At 36.4% G+C, this 17,117-nt stretch overlaps 1 protein-coding gene across 1 annotated transcript in view; it reads left to right on the top strand.

The window, feature by feature from the left end:
* CUNH16orf62 (chromosome unknown C16orf62 homolog) overlaps positions 1–17,117 on the top strand; it is a 56,929-nt gene that overhangs the window by 14,181 nt on the left and 25,631 nt on the right. The window contains exons 12-24 of the mRNA XM_009281624.2: positions 774–867; positions 3,312–3,389; positions 3,768–3,890; positions 4,603–4,649; positions 6,823–6,934; positions 7,141–7,257; positions 7,857–7,910; positions 8,322–8,402; positions 9,282–9,344; positions 10,409–10,494; positions 11,565–11,645; positions 14,066–14,129; positions 16,186–16,284. Of these exons, the coding sequence (XP_009279899.2) occupies positions 774–867; positions 3,312–3,389; positions 3,768–3,890; positions 4,603–4,649; positions 6,823–6,934; positions 7,141–7,257; positions 7,857–7,910; positions 8,322–8,402; positions 9,282–9,344; positions 10,409–10,494; positions 11,565–11,645; positions 14,066–14,129; positions 16,186–16,284 (1,099 nt within the window). The remainder of the gene's footprint in view (positions 1–773; positions 868–3,311; positions 3,390–3,767; positions 3,891–4,602; positions 4,650–6,822; positions 6,935–7,140; positions 7,258–7,856; positions 7,911–8,321; positions 8,403–9,281; positions 9,345–10,408; positions 10,495–11,564; positions 11,646–14,065; positions 14,130–16,185; positions 16,285–17,117) is intronic.

Below are 17,117 nucleotides of genomic sequence, written 5' to 3'. Positions count from 1 at the left end.
CTTCAGATGGTGGCAGGGGAAGCAAGATTGTTGAGATGAGGAGTGTGGCAAAAAGACGGGATAGAAAACTGAAAGGAAAATATTGATGTGTTGTATTGCTAGAGACAGAGTTGGGGAAACAATTCAGGAGCAATGAACCATTATCTATTGAAAATCTTGGTATAAGCTTCATATGTTGCCAAACAGTGTCAGTTGCTGAGCTGAAAATGTTCCTTCACATGTAATCATCCTTTTTCAGTTATATTTTGAAATGAGTGTTGTAAGCCAAATTGCTACTATAGTGACAACTTCATTATCCCTAAAAAGCAGTTCTTTTACTGGAATTGATGGGCTTCATCTCCAGGCACTAGTACAGCTCTGTCAAAAAGGACCTGTGGGAAAATGAGACATACAAGGAGTTCTGCCGGTTCTGCTTTAAGCAGATGCTTTCTTCACATTGAATTACAGCCCTTCTAGAGCTCTGCTGTTCCTCCAGACTAGAAGAGGAGTTTTTTAGTTGTGCTTGTCTTTTACAAGCCAAGCATCCAGCCTGGCTATCTGCACTACTCCTAATGGCAGATACTGCAATTTGAATATAGGATATGTGTTACTATACACATAAAATTTTACTCCTGAAATAAAATTTTCTGCTAGTGTGTTTCTTATTTGGTAGGTGTTTCTATAACTCATGCTCAATTGTCAATCTACAAGGCAGCTACTGAAGTTATCTTTAGGTGATATAATTCTGTTATCGATTGTTAAATCTCATTTCCATTTCTGAAAAATCTTGACAGGGGGATTTCGGAATGTCTCCCACGGTTAACGTCTATGATTAGAGGAATTGGAGATCCACTGGTTGCAGTCTATGCAAGAGCATACCTTTGCAGGGTAGGCTATCATTTAACACTTCAGATCTGTATCAAAGATTTACTGCAGCTAGCTCTGCCACTAAAGGAAAATTTCTTTTAACTACTGTTTTTATCTGAAGTAGTCAGCAGCCTGTCTCTTCCTTCTAACAAACCAAAAAATAAAATTTCTGGTTTGTTTTAATAATGGGGAATCTTTCTTTCAGTGTTTATAACAAGTAAAAATAATTTTATGTGCTGCTTATGTCAGTTTTTCATCTTCAGGTAGAGCAAAATGTTAGGGACCTAAATGGAAGGAGAGTTTGGAATTTGAGACTACATGCTGTTGTCTGATTGCTGGGCACTGCTTTCACAGTTAATATATATGCACTTTCCCTATGTTTATCTTCCTCCTTCTACTGCTAGAGTGTATGTGGCAGGCAGAGGGCTGGGAAGCCTTGGCGGAGGAGCAAAATGTTAGGGACCTAAATGGAAGGAGAGTTTGGAATTTGAGACTACATGCTGTTGTCTGATTGCTGGGCACTGCTTTCACAGTTAATATATATGCACTTTCCCTATGTTTATCTTCCTCCTTCTACTGCTAGAGTGTATGTGGCAGGCAGAGGGCTGGCAAGCTCCTTGGCAGAGGAGCCACTTGGTAAAAGTGTTCAGACAGTGGATTTTTGTCTGACTGCGCAGTGTGGCTATGTTCTTACCCTCAACTACTCCTGCAGTTACCTTAACAGCTCAGCCAAGATAAACTTACCCAAGAAGAGACCCTAAAATGATTCAAAAAGTCATCAATAGTGGAAAAATATTTGTGAATACATTTTTGAAGTAGTGGCAAAGGTCTCAACTATAATTGAAAAATGGTAGGGCTGCTAATTAGCAATACTTGCATGAAATCAGCTGCCATTATGAAATATGAGTTTGTTCAGTGTTGATATATCTGTTATGCTTGAATAAACTGTCCAGTATGCTTTTGGTATACTGTTCAGGGGTGTCCATATGAATTCCTGCATCTGCAAGTAATTGCTAATCTCTGGTTTACTGTGATAGATGAGCTGCTTAGTTTATTTGAATCTTGAAATACAATAACTCCTGCATTTTTGTCATAGCCTAATCATTCCTGCTACATAGTGCAAGGTTTCTGAAGGTTTTTTAGGAAACAGTTTGTATGCGCAGTCCACCATTTACTGCTCCTGATACAGCTAAAAGAGATGCATAATGATAGAGCAGTTAGGACTAATAACCTAGTAATAATAATGGCAATTATGTAGTAAGGAATAGCTTAGCATGTTCCTTTTTGTCCACAAAGATGATCATATGAAATAAATAGTGAAAATTTTCTTGGAATAAAATACTAGCTGTTAAAATCCTGACTTTTGTTTAAAATAAGAAAACTTACTGGATTTGAAGGCATTTAATCTTCTGTATTCCAGCTATTGACACTATATTAATACTTTCACAATGAAGATAATGAAAATAGATTTTTAAAAAATATAAATGCTTGAATAGGAAACCTGTAGTATTGATACCAACGATGTCTAAAGCCACAGAATAGTAAAATGTGGGAATAAACACTTGCATGAAACAAAAGAACCAGATCTTTACACAGCAAGGTGATGCATTTCTCTTTAGCCCAATGGTTTGAAAGGAAATGACATATAAAGAAAAGTGATAGATGACTGGCTTGGGTCGGTGCGAGGTACCTCTGCTTTGTGATGAAGTCAGCTAGAATTGCATATGCTCAGGGATCCCAAAAACTCAGAACCCTGGGTTTGTTTGAAGAGGGGAACCTTAAGCTGTTGAGATGGATTTGTTTGTGTGTGTTTTAAGCCTGATCTGTTACTAACTTCTCATTCACTTCTGCATCTTTCTCTTTTCTTTAGTAATATGCCACACTTTTATTTTCTGATATTTTTTATCTGTTATTGAAAACAGTCCTGTACAGATTAGTTTCCTTTGCAGTTCCAGCTTAACTACATAGGCCTTGTGTTTGTGCATCACCTTGTATTATTTATCAATATTTTATCTATATCTATCTATATATTAATATTTTCCTTTGGGATCCTTGCTTCATTCTGTCCGCAGAATAAACACACGTGATTTTAAGCGATTTCTGAACTTTGACCGACTTTTTAAATGTTCTTCACTGTAGGCTCTCTGCATACAATGAATATAGGCTGTTGCGGTGCAGGCACTGGGGTAGACATTGATTTCCTCACTACTTACAGATACTTGGAGCTGATGTTAGGAGAACCATGTTTAAACACAGCTGTAACTACCTCAGGGTAGTTGTTAGTGGACATGACTATAATAGTAAGCAAGGAAATAATCAGTCAAAAGCACGTGATGCAATGCTGTTTGTTGATTTGATGTGTGTGACTAGGTGTACTCCTCTGGAAAATGCATTTTTGTCTTACAGTTGAAGGAGAATTGTAGGTGATAGATACAGATAAAATCTTTCTCTATCTTTTAATACAGGTTGGGATGGAAGTGGCACCTCAACTCAAAGAAAGCCTTAATAAAAATTTCTTTGACTTTCTTCTAACATTTAAACAAGTAAGCAAATAGGGTTTTTATTCACAAAATCACTTAAATATGCTCCTTAACCAAACTACCACATACTTTCTTAAAATCTTTGAAGTTCTTAAATCTAGATTTAGGGATGTTCCTGTATCCAGATATAGTATGGAAAATTTTACATACATTCTGATAAGTTGAAACTGCTCTATTCAGCATGTTTCCATACTTTAATAATATATGCTATGAGCTTGATATTTTTTTTACCCAGTGTGCAAGGAACGCTTCAGAATATCTGTGTATCTTTGTGATCTTGCCTGTTGTCATTTCCATTCATATACAAACTTTGTCCAGTTTATTATACCTCCTATTAAATACCTTTTCACAGCAACATATTTATGTCTTTTATTTCAACAGATTCATGGGGATACGGTTCAGAATCAGCTGGTAGTACAATGTGTGGAGATTCCTTTGTATTTGACTCTATATTCTCCTGCTATAGACTGGATTTTACAGTGTATTGCATACCGTGCTCCTGAAGTAAGTAAGCATGGTAATGCTTGATATTAAAGGAAGTGTTGGGGTGAAGAGTTAATTTTGCCTATTAAAAAACCCCTCAGTCGGTACTTACATGAGTGTGAAAGCAAGTATTAATACGACTGCCTATTTCTCTCTTCTATACAGGAAGAATGTTCATTTCCACAAAGCTCAAATTAGACCACTTTAAATTCATAGGCCGTATTCCTGTTTGTGTCTTGCTGTGTCCTTTAGCTAGTTTAATCTTGTATTTCCTGAATTCATTAGTTTCTTCTGTCATACAGATACAAAAATGATTTGAGTAAGCTGTAGCTTTGTAATTGCCTAACACAGTCAACAGGCTATTTTAATCTCGGTCAGTCTGGTTTGCATTCTGTGGCAGAGAGTTGGTAATCTTCACCTCTCCTGCCAGAGGTAATTGACCTGGCTGGCAAATAGTAATTATTTTGAGAAATGGCATGGCTGAAGGATTGCAAATTTGACTTCCATAAAATGGTGTTTTTGATTAAAATGCCACTGTACCTATTCTAGTAGGTGTGGTTTATGTTGTACTACACCATTGTTTTCTTGTGTTGTAAATACAGGATAAGACAGGATTATTGGAATGTAGTGGGTAGGTAATTAAAACAGCTTTTAGTAGACTTCACTACAGTAATTAAGGCGGAATTTATTTGCAGAGTCTCTACTCACTAATTTTAATAAGTAATTCTTCCAGGTTCTGCTTACTGAGATGATGGAGAGATGCAAAAAATTGGGGAACAAGTAAGTATTGCACAATGTAGAAGACACAAGTCTGTAATGAGTACCCGTGAGTCCCTGTAATAAAATTCTCTCTCTCCCTTTTGAAAACACTTTTTGGATGCATAGTATAGCTTTTGTTCTCCCAGTAGCTTGCTAAATCATGATTATGAACATCTATTTTCCAGAGATGAGTTCTAAAATATGGTAGACCACTTGTAGAGCAAAAGTTAATTAATTTAACTTGGTTGCTGCATTTTGGCTCCTAAGCCAAAGTTTAGGACTCGTAATGTGTTCTCCATCAGCCATGTCTCAGATTCCTGGTTGTGCTTCATTTTACTCTGTTTTCCTCCCCTTCCTTCCCCCTAGCCTCCACTGGCTACAGTCAGCCCATACATGCATTTTGCAAGGGAAGTTGTAAAGCAGCGGACACCTTTGGAAGATGGTAATATTTAGGCGACTGCTTTTTTTCAACATTAAAATTAGTATCCCAAATGTCTCCTAGAAGTCTGTGTGCAGACTAATCACCTTCAGTGAGTAGTTCAGGAAGATGGTCTGAAAGTTTTGGATGTACTTTCTGAGCTGGGTGAATGCAATTTGGCCTGCTGATGAGCTAATCTCAGTTCATTTTACTGGGTAGGTAAGCTGAGTTCTGTGAAAGTTTTCAGCTGCCTATTTTTTTCTGATGTGCTTTGCATAGTCCAGTTCTGCAGTGGCTGAGGAACTAAAATATGCTAATCACTTAGATGAGGAATGCCAGCGTTAGCATTCTGTGACTGAGCTAAGGAGTGCGGGGAAAGTGTGATTTTAAAAACATGATGTGAAGATGCTATTGTATCAGAGTGTATAATATGGGTAAAAATAATGCACATACTCTGCTGTATTAATTATTTTGTATAGGTGTTGATTTGTTTTGTGGAACTTATTTTTAAATCACCTTTTAGCATTTCTTGTTGTAAAGATGAGCTAGGTGCCTCTTCTTTGTGTCTGCTCTTTGAAGGAAGGACAAAATGTTGAGTATAATGGGGTTTTTTTTTCAAAGAAATTTTTTTGGGACATGTCTTTTTTTTATTGGGAAGTTGAATAATCCGGTTTAGATGATCTATAAAGCATGGTAATTTTCTTTTAAAGTGGAGTTCTGTGTTTTTATGTCTTCTCATGACTGTAAAAATATTACAAAGCAAGAGGCATCAGTATATAAATCTTCAGATAATCTCAGTACGTTCCATGAACTACGTTGCAACCATCTAAGTGAAAAGTGGCAGCGTGCTTCTCTGTATTGCAAAGCATATACCTAGTGAACTGGAAGTACTTGTCTAATGATAAAATGCAAATTCTAGTCAAATTGCGATGTGACCACTAATGCTCAGTCAGAAACACAGAGGATGCTGGGCTATTTTAAGCGCTCCATAGAACTTCCCTTAAGGTAAACCGCCCTGTATTCAAACTGTCTGTTTCAGACTAGTGAAGGACACAGTGTTTTATGAGGCAGCTTCTGTGCTAACTCATGGCGGAGTTTGCCCAAAGGAATTGCCTTTTGAATAATACTGGATTTTGTTTCTTATGTTTGCATAATAGTATCAGTAAACTGGGTTTTACAGTAATGCAATGAGTTTACTCTTCCATTGGTAACTTTGGCTTGATAGTAATACAAATATGGGTCTGAATGATTAATCATAAATGTCGTTGCCAGTTATCGTATGATAATGACTGGATTTATTTTAATCCTAACAATGCAGCTGCTAGAAATCTGACTTTTATAATGCATATATATTTTAATTCAGTGAGAAAAACTTCAATAGAGATTTGCCCTGCCAAAGTATACTTCTGAACTGTGGTTAAAAAGAGAGAGTAAGTTTCTAAACGTGTCAGCTACTCCTGGTTTACTTGATCTTTCTAGTAAACTTCTGGTAAAATGATGGCTTCAAAAAAACCTGTGCGGAACAAGTATTCTACAGGTGGGGTTACCTTTTCCTTATCTGATGGCTTAATGTTTTCTTGTTTTGCTTATGCACTATTACTCCTCATCAATGCAAACTTGATTTGTGAGGCTTTTTTCTTCCTTATCCCCTTTTTTTAAATTTAGAATAGATGCTGGACAGTTGTTAGTCTAAGAAGTTCCGATTAATGTAAATAAAGGGACAACAAAATTTTAGTTGATGTTGAGCTGTGTTGATTTGTTTTATGTTCATTGTAGTGCTTTGCTGTTGAATTCAGTAATGTCAGCATTCAGAGCAGAGTTTATTGCTGCAAGATCTATGGACTTCATTGGCATGATTAAAGAGTGTGATGAATCTGGATTCCCAAAGGTAACTTTTTGTATGTAATTTGTTACAATTCCTGTTCGTTGTCTGACAGAGTTCTTTATACTCTTAGTTGCCTGCATAACTTGCACATCATTTAAATAAAAGGTGGTTTGATCCAAAAAACCTTTCTGATCAGTGTACCTGCTAGAGCAGCGTTGGACGGACATGCATTTTCTGTTTTTAATTTAAAATTTCTCATTAACTTTCAGCATCTCCTCTTTCGCTCCTTGGGATTAAACTTGGCATTGGCTGATCCTCCTGAAAATGATCGCCATCAAATATTAAATGAAGCCTGGAAGGTTATAACAAAGCTGAAGAACCCACAGGTGAGTTATTGTCCATTCTGTTTCACTACTGATTCTGTGTTTAGGGCAAAATTGTAGCCAGTTGTTCAGTAAGCTTATGCTTAGCATGACATGGTTTACCTTTTCTAGATACACACAGTTGCCAAAAAATATGATACCTGGTAATATCTTTATATGATCCCTGCTTTTCTGAGCTCTACTTAAGTATAACATAATTCTACATAAGCAACTTTTGAGGTTTGTCATTAGTGCTAGATCTTTAGGTCTGAATGAATCAGATTGGAATGAATCAGGATGGATGTAAGGAAAAATTTCTTTACTGAAAGAGTGGTGAAACATTGGACCAGGCTGCCCAGGGAAGTGGTGGAGTCCCCATCCCTGGAGGTATTTAAAAGACGAGTAGATGAGGCACTTAGGGACATGGTTTAGTGGGCATGGTGGTGTTGGGTTGACGGTTGGACTCGATGATCTTAGAGGTCTTTTCCAACCTCAATGATTCTATGATTCTATGATTTCTATGAATCATACCTCAGGAGTTAATTCTTTTAAGTGTAATTTTTGCAAGTGTATTTCTCCTAATCTCCTGTAAATATTGGTAATCATAAGACATGTATTTCTAGGATTATATCAACTGTGCTGAAGTGTGGGTGGAGTATACATGCAGACATTTTACGGTACGTGAAAATTACTTTGTTTCCTTTGAAGGGTTTTCTGATACAGACTAGGTGGCTATATTAGCAGTTTGGTATTAAAAATGGAAAAGCTATGACTATTCAGTATAAGCGTGCAGGACTTCAGTAGTGAATGAAAAAATGTATTTCCTTTCATGAAAGATGAATAGGGACAAAAGATGCAGCTTTGAAGGAGCCTTCACCATTCCCCAGTACTGCATATTTCTTTTCCTTTTATTTTAATGGCAGATGGACCAGTTCAAGTAAGGATTTACTGGAGCTATGGCTAAAGTTCCTGGCTTAACTAGAGCTCTGTAGAAAGCTGATGCTTTGGCAAATGGAAATAAATTACCCAACTGGTTTCTAGTGACTTGATTTATGTGCCTATTTCATTACTCATTTTTCACTACACAGAAGCGAGAGGTCAATACAGTTTTGGCTGATGTTATCAAACACATGACTCCTGATCGAGCATTTGAAGATGCTTACCCACAGGTAAAGAATTTATTTTGCCGAATCTGTAAAAAACTGATGTGCATTTTCTTAGATGAAATTAATGTCTTAAACATTACTGATGTCTCTTACCACAAAATAATTATTTTTAAACACTGGCTATAATTTGGGGAGCCTTTTGGAACAGTGTAATGCTGTGATTTGTTCCTCCTTTTTTCCCTGCACATCAACCTTTCAGTTCAGAGAAATGCTAAACCAGAATGATTTATGTATTTAGAAGTAGCAATAGTTAACTCCTACATCAACAGTGGTGTTCTGCTGAAGAAAATTAGCAATCATGGCAGGCTGTTTAAACAGAAGTAAACCATGAAATAATCCATGTCTACTTGGCATTGTTAAGAGTTCGGTGAGTTATCGTGTCCAGTTCTTGAGTCTGCATGCCAGGTGAGATAGGGATTAGTTGAAGAGCTTCTAGAACGTGGGTTTTGTGGTTACTTGGAGGGTAGATAAAGTGCCTACAAAAGAAGATTTAACAAACTGGTTTGGGTTTTTTTGTTTGTTTATTTGGGGTTTTTTTTAGTCTAGAGAGCTGGAGAACATGCAGACTATAAATTGGAAAAATCTGCCTAACTATAAAAAGTAAAGAACAAATAAAGCCTGGGCAGGCTGGTCAGCCTCTGTTCATGAGAATTCTGAGGAGCATGTTGGAAAAACATCTGTTAGGAACAGCATAGCTGTGGTTGATCCTGCTTTGGGGAAAGAAATTACATTGATGAATGCTTGAAGTGTCTTCCAACCCAGTTTTCTATGAATAACTAGAGAAGAATAATCTCTGGTGTGGATAGCCTTAATTTAACTTGTATTACAATAATTTTCCTCTTTTTTTCTCCCCCCCCCCCCGTTCTCCCCCCCCCCCTTTAGCTGCAGTCAATTATTCAGAAAGTTATTTCTTATATCTATGATTTCTCTCTGCTTTTTTCAGTGGTAAGTGATACTCTGTTTAATAAATTTTTAGGAAGAACTATTTTGCACTGTTTCTGCAAGAGAATTTACCTGACTCGGATATTTAGATTGTTTGCAAGCTCGCATAGTGAGAGGACTTTTTATCAAGTAGATAAGTGCAGAAACGTTTTGGAAGCTCTCTGCTACTTACTACTTAAATATTCGTTATTCTAATTCTAGTTTTCTATACTTTTTTTTCCTTAGGCTGTTAGATTCTCTAAGTTTGTTTGTTACTATGGCATACATGACAATCAACGGAAGATAAAATACCATTTATTTGTGTGTGTTCGTGTAATTGCTGATAGCTGTTTCTATGTTACGATATATACTTAATAAGCTCTGTTGTTGGGCTTAAGTTTGGCATTGAAACAAAGTGAAACTTAGAGAGGTCAGAGACTGTATATGAGGTAGAGAAAGAGGAACAAAGACAGCAGGTGTCAAAGTACTGAAACCAGTTGAAGAGTGAAATTCAAGACTGACCTTGTGGATTTGGAGTCAAGTCTTGTTCACAAATTGCTCAGAAAATTCTGAAAAACTTACCCACGCTATATTCTTGAGATAGTACAGAAACTAAGTATTTCAGTACCTTAACAACCTAAACCCTTATCTTTGAAGAAAATTTGAATGTCTTGGACCTTCAAGTTGCCCTGGATACATGCAAAATGGTTGCTGGCATGTGGCCTGTTTTCATTGTTTTTAATATCCTACCTTTTGTTCCCATAGATGTCTGAATTTGTCATGATCTAAAGCTGTTTCAAGCATATGATTGCTTTTAAAAAATTTGCAACATTTGATTCAAACAGTTCTGTGTTTTGTGTTTTATTCTGGATCTCTGCAATCAATACCTTGATACACCTTTCAGCCATCGGTGCTTTTCCATTTGTTCCACTCTTTCATACTTCAAGATGAATTACTGTCTCCAAAAAAGATTAAAATAATTTTAACTAAAGCAGCTATGATTATAAAACTTATCCAAAATACTTACTGTTTTAGCGTGTTGTTTGTATAATACCTAATTTTACTTGTTTATGTATTTGTACTTTCAGGAGAAATTCTTGCCATTTCTGGATATGTTCCAGAAGGAAAGTGTGAGAGTGGAGGTTTGCAAGTGCATTATGGAATCTTTTATTAAGTAAGTGGAGAATATTGAGATTAAATGCACTCTGGAGGGTCTGGGGAATGTATTGAAAGGTTGCTAGGGAAGATGAGTCAGTGTATAGGCCACTTAGCTTGTGAAGGTGTTCCAGGCTATGGGGAAAAAAAACGAAAATGTGTCAATTTTGTTAATCTGTTGATTGACTGTTTAACTGTTCACAAAGAAAGCTGAAATTGAAGTAATCATATTGATGCTGACTTGCTGTGAATTTACAGAATAGTTGTTCTCTGAACTTTTTTAAATTTATGTTGCCTTAGTTGGTTTATGAAATTTATTTCGTATTCCAGCTGATGTGACAGCACAGAACTGTTACCGTGGTATAATGGAGGAAGAGAGACAGTCTCTTGTTACAAGCTCCATTATGTAGAAAAATGGGTATTTCCACAGTTGAAAATGAACTTAGAAGATGAGGCTTCATCTTCAAATACTGTAAAAGTCAAACAGTCCTTTTCAAATAATTAACAGGTTCCTTCAAACATTTTTTTCTTTTTCACCTTCCCTTCAGGTATTTATATACACTGCTAAGCCCCCCGAAGCCTTCTCCTCTCTAGGCTAAACAGTCCCAGCTCTCTTGGCCTTTGCTCGTATGAGAGATGCGGCAGCCCCTTAATCATCTTAGTGGTGCTCCACTGCACGTGTGCCTCTGTACCTAAATGTGACATTTATCCTTCCTGTCTGTCCATCAGTAGCTGAGAAACTATATTACTTCTTGGTAGATCTAGGATTGCTTTGTTTTGATGTTCTTAGATTGCCTCAATGTATCACATGTCTAGCTTGTTGTGTCCCTTAAGGAGTCAGATTCTGTGGCTTGGCAGTAAAGCTCCGTGTATTAAGATAGTATTTCTTGACTGGCATTTGTTGGAATTGTACGTCTATTAACCATGTGATCTTTGGAGTTCTGTTGGTTAAAAAATGAATATAAAACTTCTGTAGTGTCATACAATGCTGATGATTGGAATTATGCATTAAATGGGTGTTATTCTATTAATTGTTTTTTATTTTGACAGAGCAGGATTTTTCATCACTTTTTCTAAAACATTTTGTAGGCATCAGCAGGAATCTACAAAGGATCCTGTTATACTCAATGCTCTTCTGCATGTCTGCAAGACGATGCATGATTCTGTGAAGTAAGATTAACTTTACTCATACTAATAACTATCGTTTATGCAAAGTTTGGCTGCTTGGTGTACAGTTTCACATTTTTGAGGCTGTTTGTTTCATAGTGGATTAAGACATGAATCCAGTTAGTGGTGAGGGAAGAGCTGTGCAGTGAAGTGGCAGCATGTACTATTTGCTCTTTAATTACTGCTTTATTTTGAATACTGAAGCAGAATTTTGAAAGGAAAGTAGCAAGTTTTGCAGTTTTCTAGTGAAGCAGAGACACTAAACAATCCAATCTTTTAAAAATATTTTTGAGAGTGAAACCAATGTAATCTTGAGTTATAGTGAATAATAAACTATTTTTGAGATTTAAGTGAATATGTAGCTATTAAAGCACAGATTGCCATACTCAATTACACCTTTTTTTGGGCCACTTTTTTCAGCCATTACAAAGGGGTGTGAAATCTTTAAAAGGACACCTGGAAGATCTCTAGGAACTTGAGTAGGGAAAGCTAGAACAGAGGAGAAGCTCTTGAATCATCTATGTCTTTCCCCTAAATCCTCCTCTTTTCCCCTTGACTTTGAGTGCTGAGGTTGTTAGGGATCCTGGGTGCCCTGTTGCACCCTCACTGTTTGAATAGGCATTGTGCAATGTGGAAAAGAGTTGTTTCTAGGTAACTTGCAAAAATCACAGAGGTCTGTGTCTGATTGAAAATGGAGCCAGAATCATAATGCTGCAAATTTTAGATCTTAAGAGCAAAGATCTCCTTTTTTCTTCTGTTTTGGGTTGAGTAGAATTGTAAGGGCACAGTTTCTTTTGGCACTCTGAGCCCAGAGCGTCTTAGTATGGCAGACACTGTAAAGGAACTTGTAACTTTCTCAGCCTTGATATACCATGAATGCAAGATTTATTGCCAATAAAGAAGTCAGATTTGGCATGTAATTCCAATTTATACAGCTAGAGTGCTTTATTTTGGGTTAGAGCACCTTATTTGGCTGTATGTTGCACTAAAAGCCACTTCAACCCTTAAATAGAACAATATATGGAAGCTAAAACAGCTTATTGAAAAAAATTAAGCAGTTTATGGCGATCCATATTTAGTGCTTCCTCTGATGTTTTGCCAAAACAATTTGATAGTTTACTGGGATCCTTAAACTCCCTTAAACCAGCAGTTCTTTTAGCTGAGATAAGATGGTGTACATAGTTAGCTTGCTTCTGTTGTGTCATCTCTTATTGGTGAATCATCGTAAATGCTGTCTTAAAGTAACTCCTGCATTTATTTTTACATCCTGGTTCAGGAAACTCCCAACCCATTGTGTAGGGCTCGCTGACCCCCGTAACAGCTGTTCGGAGGATAACAGCCTTTAGACTGGTAGAGGTCTGATTCAGAATTGAACTGGAAATCTATAACTGACCCGGAGGTCTCATTACAAGTCTTCAGAGCCTTTCAGAGCACATCAGTTGACTCTTTTGATTGGCAATGCACTAATGAGCTAATCATGCTGAGATTTTCTTTCCTCCTTTACTGAATTTGTATAATAGAACTATTATTCTCTTCCCATCTGGTGTCTGAGCTAGGAAATTGGTAACTGATATACTAAAGGTCAAAGCTGGAGACAAGTATATAATAGTAAAAGGATAAAATTGTATTTTAATTGTAATTTAACTTTTTGTTCATCCATTTTCAGTGAAACAGGTTTGACTTATTGGATCTTCAAGTGATGTAAATTTGTTTAAAACCAGATTTGGACTCTTGCTATAGAATAGGTATCTGTGATAATCTTGAAACTCTTTTTATGTATCAGTTTAGTTCAGTTCTTACTAAAACATCAAAAAGGCAGCACTGTAACAAGGTGATGTTAATTTATTTTTAAATTATGTGGCAGGGTTAGTAAAAAGAAAAAAACCCCACCAAACCAAAACCCCAAACAAAACAATAAACTAATGTTGTTTCTAAAATAAATACATTAACTATTACATATACTATTCAAAGTGTATTTTAAAAGCTTTTCCCCTTAAATAGGATAACTTTCTTCTAAGAATAGATTTACTAATTTCTTTAGGTTTTTATAATCAGTTCCTACTCAAGTTCTCATTTTAATACAAAATTAAAGCCATTTGCTTGCTAGAGTAAAGAACATGAGCTTAGCTTCCTTCTCCTCGTGCCAAAATCTGAGTTTCTGTAAAATCTAAAGACACTCTTAGCAATTTTTACGTTTTTTTTAAATTTGGAATTTAGTTTGGTGCATGGTTGACTTGGTGATAGTCATATTAAAATTAGTTTTATTGCTTTATAACTAGAATTACAAGCTTAGTGGTCTTAGTGTGCAATAAATATTTTGCGTGGACATAACGTTATATAAACTAGTATGTATCATTTGAACCTTTACAGATAAATAAGATAAGCAATATTCTAAAATTTACCATATAAATTTTCTCTTATAGTGCACTAACACTTGAGGATGAGAAAAGAATGTTAGCAGCTTTGATAAATGGATTCATAAAAATGGTGAGTGACAATTGTGTGCAACTGTTAGGGTGTACCTTATAGCTTGGATTTTCATGAGATCCCCATGAGAAACAGGTGCCTATGTAGCTGAATCAGAGACTGTGTGTCTGACTTGCGCAAAAGACTGTTGAAAACCCCAACCGGTGTACTTTAGTGAAATAAGTATGCATGTGTTGAAAGAAATATCATACAGTGTTGAAGCTGACATGATGCAATATGAGAGTTTAAAGTGCGCGTGTTGTTTATTTAATCATATTTTCTGCTAGTCTTTTAAATCTCGTGTAAAACATGGTAAGTATTTAAAAGTTAAACAGCAATTAAAGTCTTGCCTATTATAGCATCAGAGAGGTCACTGATTTATGTGAATGAAGTTCCACTACCCAGCTCTAAATGGAACCAATACCAGCTTTGAAAAACACAAAATAAATGTAACTTGTATGTTATTCTTATCTTTGTGTATCGTAATTTACAAATAAGATAATTTGTATCATCAAATTAGTAGCCCCACAAAAACTCCAGTTGTTTTGTCTTTAAATTAGTTTTTAACCCTTCCCTCCCTCGTATCCCAGTAAAATCTTTTGTTCTTGTCTGCTGTGTTTGAGATGTCAGGTTGTTTTAGGGAGATGTTCTCAAGCTTTTTTTATTCTCTAACCAGGTACTCTTGATGCTTGGCTTTTCTTTCATGTAGTCGGAGCTGACAGGCTTTGTCTCTACTTGTCCTCTTTGTTCTTTGTTGCAATTCTATGAATTTATCTCTAGATGGTTGCTTTCTCTTCAGCTATAATAATTTGCTATTTAATATGTTTTAATATAATTTTGCTTTATTAAGCTTTATATGCGGTATAATATTGTATAATTTCCTTTAGGAGGATTTCCCACATTGAATAATATTTGATGTGGCTTTATAGTCTTGGTTTAGGGGGAAAAAAAAATCCCATAGCAGCAAAATGACTAGTTATAAATTTTAAACCAGCACACATTAAGGTGTGGAGGGAAAAGCAGCTGCAACAGTCATTCTTACAGTCAGGCTTTTTTGTGGAAAATGTTATATTTTTAGAGAGGTTTTCTTTTGAGACTAGGACTCAAGAATCAGCAGTTGCACAAATAGAGGAAAGGCGAAGACAGTTGCCTGTAACGTAAGAAGCAATCCTTTGTTTTCTGGTGCAGTTCCTTTGATCTTGCACTGTATGAATTAAATGTAATTTTTATTTTAATTCTGTAAAAACTTCTTTTGCATGTGGCTTGAGAAATAATAAATAATGCAACCTTTACTTCTATTAGAAAAAAATTCCATTTGAGTACATAAATGTAGACTGCCTGGAGACTGTTTCTCTTGCTAGGCTTTTAATTGACAGCTGAGACACTCCAGCTGACAGCACTTGGTTTTTTAAAATCTTGAGGGTTGGAAGTAAGGTGTTCTCACACAAGGGTTGTTTTTGACTTCTCTTCTTTCCTGCCAGCATGCAAGGTTGCAGGCTTTTGCCATACTATATAAGCATTTATTTATTAACCAAACTCAAGGAAAACCTGCTTTTCTTATTGGTATATCTAGTTAGGAAAATACTAATTTCTCTTAGAGGCCCTTTAGCAACTAGAAATTACAGGAATCTGAATACAGATTCACTGACTTATTTCTGTTTTTCTGGGGGTTTTTTTGTTTTGCTTTTTGAGTATGAACTATACCAAGCCTTTGTCCCTTTTCCATAAAAAAATCAAGAGTTCTGCTAGTTTTGAAAACACTTCACAAATCTAGGATTTAAATTTTGTTTTCTTGGTAAATACTTGATCTGTAAAGTAGAAGATCATGTGGAGTATGGACAAAAAGCTCCAGCAAAACTTTCAAGTTTCCCTGAAGGTTAAGTATTGGAAAGCAGACAGGTAAAAGGACAGAGACTCTCCAGGTGCTATTTTGCTGTTAATGGTGGGTTTTTTTCTTACCAATATATGGGGATTTTGACTTTTGAATATCTGTGGTTTATCTGCATGCAGTTTTATATTTCTTAAAGTTAATGGCCTACAGTGGTAAAATCTAGGGGGTTTTTTTTGTCTTTTATAGGTTTCATTTGGCCGTGACTTTGAACAACAGCTGAGTTTCTATGTTGAAGCCAGGTCAATGTTTTGCAATCTGGAGCCTGTTCTAGTCCAGTTGATTCATGTAAGCTACAGTTTATCTACATTACCTTAATAAGTGGGGATATATTTGCAGTTCTCCCATTCCCTGCCCAGATTATTGGTCTATGTCAAAATAATCTGAAGTCTTTTTATCACATGTTTTTAAAGTAGACTTTGATCTCATCTCTCATTTTATCACCCTAAACTCTCTGAAGTTCTTGCTTGGCAGGCATGCATGGTATCATTGCAACAAAGAAAACTGTCTATCTTGCAAGAGATTTCATGTCTAATAAAATAAATGGCACTTTTGTGCATTCAGAATATGGGTTCTGTCTTCTATAATCCTCCATCTAGGAGAGATTAGACTGTGTCTGGCTGCAGATACAGGCAGAGTCCTGCTGTGATTGGGAAGGTTAATCTCTTTTCTGTATTGAGTCACGTGTCAGGTGAGCATTAGCTGCATCTGATTCCTTTGCAACATTGTATCTTCTCTTAAATCCTTTTAGTGTTTTGGTTTTTTTTTTTTAGTAAGTGTGTTAGCTAGAAATCATGATTTTTGCACCAGGAAGGGGGTGATGACAGCACTATATCTGGGAAGCAAGGTGCGGTGGTTTAACCCCAGCCCGCAACTAAGCACCACACAGCCACTCGCTCACTCACTCCCAGTGGGATGGGGGAGAGAACTGGAAGAGTAGAAGTGAGAAAACTCGTGGGTTGAGATAAAGACAGTTTAATTGGTAAAGCAAAAGCGGCGCACGCAAGCAAAACAAGGCATTCATTCACTCCTTCCCATCGGCAGGCAGGTGTTCAGCCATCCCCAGGAAAGCAGGGCTCCATCATGTGTAACGGTGACTTGGGAAGACAAACGCCATCACT

This window comes from Aptenodytes forsteri, unplaced genomic scaffold (assembly GCF_000699145.1).
Source record: "Aptenodytes forsteri isolate BGI_AS27 unplaced genomic scaffold, ASM69914v1 Scaffold84, whole genome shotgun sequence".
Taxonomy (NCBI): Eukaryota; Metazoa; Chordata; class Aves; order Sphenisciformes; family Spheniscidae; genus Aptenodytes; species Aptenodytes forsteri.
Note: the sequence above shows the minus strand (reverse complement) of the source record. Positions and strands in the feature narration are given on the sequence as shown.